The sequence below is a fragment of the Castanea sativa genome, chromosome 8, assembly GCF_040712315.1.
Source record: "Castanea sativa cultivar Marrone di Chiusa Pesio chromosome 8, ASM4071231v1".
Taxonomy (NCBI): domain Eukaryota; kingdom Viridiplantae; phylum Streptophyta; class Magnoliopsida; order Fagales; family Fagaceae; genus Castanea; species Castanea sativa.
Window position 1 is genome coordinate 24,585,552 of NC_134020.1, and position 5,159 is coordinate 24,590,710.

At 43.6% G+C, this 5,159-nt stretch overlaps 1 protein-coding gene across 1 annotated transcript; it reads left to right on the forward strand.

Moving 5' to 3' along the window:
- Positions 1-3,780: 3,780 nt before the first annotated feature.
- Positions 3,781-4,662, forward strand: LOC142606063 (uncharacterized). Its single transcript, XM_075777470.1, has 2 exons — positions 3,781-4,060; positions 4,442-4,662. Exons 1-2 carry the CDS (start codon positions 3,781-3,783, stop codon positions 4,660-4,662), a joined length of 501 nt encoding a protein of 166 aa, XP_075633585.1.
- Positions 4,663-5,159: the final 497 nt, after the last annotated feature.

Consider the following 5,159-nt stretch of genomic DNA (forward strand, 5'->3'; position numbering starts at 1 on the left):
CCTAAGAGGTGGACCAACAATCAAGAATGCCCTTGTGCACCTGACCAAATCCTAAGTCCTACCTCAGGCTTGGACAAACGATCAAGGATGCCCTCGTGTGCTTGATCAAATCCTAAGCCCTACCTAAGGGGTGGACCAACAATCAAGGATGCCCTCGTGCACCTAACTAAATCCTAAGTCCTACCTAAGGGGTGGACAGACGATCAAAGATGCCCTTGTGCACCTAATCAAATCCTAAGTCCTACCTAAAGGTTAGACCGACGATCAAGGATGCCCTTAGGCATCTGATCAAATCCTAAGTCTTACCTAAGGATGGACAGATGATCAAGGATGCCTTCAGGCACTTGATCCTCATCAAAACTTAAAACCCCACTTAAAGGAAAATCGACGACTTAAAAAGGAGGGTTGGGGGTAACGACCAACAAGTTGTACCCCTTGGAGCTCAACATTGGGATAAGCCTTCCAAACCAATTAGTAGTTAGACATTGATAAAAAAAATAAGGAATACCGATGAGTCGTATCCCTTAATGCCCGACACTGAGATAAAACCTCCAAATCGACGAATAATTAAGCATTGATAAGAAATGAAGGATATCGACAAGCATGAACACTTGTGTAAAATGCAAGAAAACTAAAGTGAAAGCTTTATAAAGTTATTGGAAAATACGAAAGTTTACCAAAACAAAGGGCAAAAATAACTTAAGCACAAAACAAGGCACCATCATTGTTTTTGAATTACAAACCAAAGACTAACTAAAAAAAAAAAAAAAGAAGAGAAAAGGGTACAAATAAATTTTTCAAGGATCGGTAGGGGGGTTGTCAGTCTACTCTTGAGGGATCACAGGGTCGTCTGCTACACTGCTCGGCCTGTCGATCACCACCACCTCCTCGTTGGTTTCCATAGCGCCGGGGATCTCGAATCACAAAGGGAAAGGTGTAGCAACGGTAGTAATTTGTGCAGATCCAAGGGAGGACGAGGAGGAGAATCTAGCCCTGCCTGCCAGAACAATTACCACCCTATAAAAGAGCTCCAAATTCAAAAATCTGTTTAACCAACTGGGGCTTACGGCGAAAGAATGAATGATAGCCACGAAGGCCTTGGTGAGCATTACCTCCGGAGCAGATGTAGAATATTTATCAGCGAAAGTCATAGATGACAGAAGCCTCTTACAGGAATCAAGTGAAATCACTTTCAGTAATGAGGATATGGAGGTGGGGTAGCTCAACCACAGGAGGCCCCTTTACTTAACAGCATCCATAAATCAAATCCCTATCAAGAGAGCCTTGGTGGATACAGGTGCTTCGGTAAATCTCGTTCCATTAAGCACTCTACAAGCAACGGGAATTTCAAAAAGAAAGATTCAAGGGTGCCTAATGGAAGTGACCGGGTTCGGAGGAAGTGGCGAATACACCACAGGCCATATCCGATTATGGTTAAAGGTGGGCCCCATTGCTTCTTTTGCTCGGTTCCATGTGGTAAAAATGGAGGTCTCATATCATGTGCTTTTAGGAAGGCCATGGTTGCACAAACACTGATTAGTCCCATCTACCTACCACCAGTGCGTGAAGGAAAGATTGAATGGTAGGATAATACGCATAGCAGCAAATCTGTCACCATAAGAGCCTAGTGTGTTGTATGGTTCAAGAAAACTCAGAATAAGGAAGTAACGAAGAAAAAGATGAGGAAGTCGCGGCAGAAAAAGATGCACAGGTTATGGTAGAAGAAAAGTTAGCAAAAATTAATCTGGGATCCGACTCACAGGAACCAAAGCCCATCTTAATCAGTTCACAACTATTGGAAGAGGAGAAAGTAGAATTGATACTGTTGCTGAAAGAATACAAGGATGTCTTTGCATTGAATTATAGTGAAATGCCAGGGTTGGATCCGAGGCTAGTAGTACATACATTGAATGTGGATCCCGTGGCCAAGCCAGTGGCCTAGCCTGCCAGGATATTCCACACCAAGATAGAAGGCCAGATAGTCAAAGAGGTACAGAAATTGTTGGCCGTAAGATTCATTAAGCCCATTCAACACCCACATTGGTTGTCCAACATAGTGCCAGTAAAGAAGAAGAACGGACAGATAAGATGTTGCATAGATTTCAGAAATCTTAACAGGGTCTGCCCAAAAGACAAATTCCCATTGCCAAACATGGATTTTTTGATAGATTCTGCGGTAGGAAGCGCTAGGTTTTCGTTCATGGATGGATTCAGTGGGTACAATCAGATTGGAATGGCGTTGTAGGATGTAGAGAAAACTGCCTTTAGAACACCCATAGGCAACTTCTACTACATAGTAATGCCGTTTGGTTTAAAAAAAGTAGGTGTGACTTATCAACGGACAATGATGGCTATATTTCACGACATGATGCATCGGGAACTAGAGGACATAATGGTAAAATTGAAGAAGTGAAAAGAACATGTCCAAGTGTTGAAGAAGGTGTTTGAGAGGTGTAGAACTTTCAAGCTAAGGATGAACCCTCTCAAATGCGCGTTTGGAGTGTCCTCGGGGAAATTCTTAGTTTTCCGAGTTCACAGCAGAGGAATAGACGTGGACCCGGCCAAAGCTATGGCCATAACAACCATGAAACCTCTAGCCACGGTAAAGGAATTGAAGAGTTTTTTGGGAAAGATTTCATATATCCACGATTCATCCCTAGATTGGCATCCATTACTTCTACTTTCGACAAACTATTCAAGAAGGGGCAAAGTTTTGAGTGGGGAGAAGCACAGCAGACGGCCTTCAAAAGACTATAGTAAATTATGATGAACCTCTCTACTGTACAAGCCCCAATCCGCAAGAAACCATTGTTGCTATACCTAGCCACCAATCAGTATGCCATAGGTGCGTTGATCTCCCAAGAGGATGGAGATGGTATTGAGCAACCAATTTACTACATCAGCCGTGCTCTAAAAGATACAGAAACTCGTTACCGAAGGGCATGCCTGGCTATTGTGTATGCTTTGCGAATGTTACGCCATTATTTCTTGGCTTACAAGGTGTGGCTGATGACTAAGTCCCACGCCATCAAAGCCTTGTTGCAACAACCAATTCTCTTCGGTAGAATATCCCAGTGGTTATTACAATTGTCACAGTATGATCTGAAGGCGAGAACGCCCAAGGCGATGAAGAGCCAGGCTATAACAGATCTATTGGCACAGTTCCCAGGAGAAGAGGAATTCCCGCTGGATGATGAAGTCCTAGGAGAAGTAGCCATGGCAGAAGAAGTTAGAAAGCAATGGGTAATGAAATTTGATGGGTCTTCTACCACCCAAACAGGGGGAGTGGGAGTAGTTTTGTATTATGAAGAAGACAAGGTTGTGGCATTATCATTCAAATTAGAATTCTCCTATTCAAACAACACGATAGAGTATGAAGCCTATCTAACCGAGCTAGCCACGACCTTCGAAATGAGAATCAAGCACTTAAGAGTAATGGGTGATTCGAACCTAGTGGTCTGCTAGACCAAAGGAAGCTTCTCCCTAAAGGAACCTAGTCTAGCCCTGTATAGGGCAATGGCCCAGAAGATGGAGGAAGAATTTTCAACCTTCGAAATAGAGCATACTCCAAGGAGCGAAAATTGGTTTGCGGATGTGCTAGTCGCATTAGGCTCACAAATAATTTTCGAAGGGGGTAGCACCAGGATAGAAGTCAGTAAGAGGAAAATGTCTATTATTGAAATATTAAAGGAAAGGTTCTAGGAGGAACGGTGTGAAGGAGATTGGTGAATTCCCATAAGGGAGGCCTTGATGAAGGAAGGAGGCACTGTAGAGTTAAAGATGCTAAAAGACTACGCCCTGGTAAGAGGAGAGCTATACCACAGGATGCCAGGTTGGGTCTTGTCTAGATGCGTAGGGCAGGAGGAGGCCCATAGAAAGTTGAAGGAAGTGCATGATAAGACTTATGGATCCTGCGGAGAGATCAACCTTTACCGCAGACTTCAAAGGGTAGTCCAAACCCAATATGAGACCTGTCAGCTTGTGGCAGATAGAGAAAAAAGTTACGTTGTGTTTGTCAGCGAAGATTGGAGAAGTCCATTCACACAGTACATGGCAGAAGGTATCCTGCCACAAAAGCATAGTAAACGATACAAACATAAAAGATTGGCAATATGTTACTTTCTACACAACGGGGTCTTCTTCAAGAAAGGGTATGATGGGGACCCATTCCGATGTTTGGGCCCTAAAGAAGTAAGAGATATGATAAAAGAAGTGCACGTGGGAGAATGTGGGGAACACCAGGGGAGGAAGAAGTTGTACAGATGCCTGCTACAAATGGGTTACTGCTAGCCCTCCATGAAAAAGGATACAGCAGAATTCGTGAAAAGATGCCATAGCTGCCAAGTACAAGTCAACTTAATGCACATCCACCCGCAAAACTTACACAGTATGGTTACCCTATGGCCCTTCCATACTTGAGGGCTTGATTTGGTTGGGCCAGTTAACCCATCATTGCGTGGATACATATGGATCCTAGTAGCTACAGAGTATTTCACTAAGTGGGCAGAGGCAGTACCACTTCGTAAAGCCATGGGAGGAGCAGTAGCAAACTTCATCAAAGAAAACATGATTGTGAGGTTTGGGGTACCTCATAGAATTATTAGTGACAATGGCACGTTGTTTGTCAACAATGACGTGAGGAAGATGTTGGAATTCTACTAGGTCAAACACCATCGTTCATCACCCTACTACCCTTAAGGAAATGGGCAAGCAGAGGCGACAAACAAAACCCTCATAAAGATCATCAACAAAATGAGTCAAGAGTATACAGGAGGACGGGCAATGCATTTGCCCAATGCCCTTTGGGCCTATAAAAATTCACCAAAGTCGGCCACAGGGTTCTCACCCTTTTTCCTTAGTCTACGGGACAGAGGTAATGAGCCTTGTATAAGTAATGATTTCGTCCTTAAGGTTATGCAGATGCAGAAAAGGAAAGAGAAAAGTAGGTTTTTGCAGCAGAAAGGTATGAAGACCTAAAAGGGCTTGATGAAAGAAGAGAAGAGGCTCAAGAGTGCAGCCGCAAATATAGACAGAGGATGGCTAAAGCCTATGGCGGAATGACTAAAGAGAGAGTGTTTGTGGAAGGGCAACTTGTGTTAAAGGTAGTAGACTACGTCAGGCGAGGCATGGCAGGACCATTTAAGTTTGCACCAAAATGG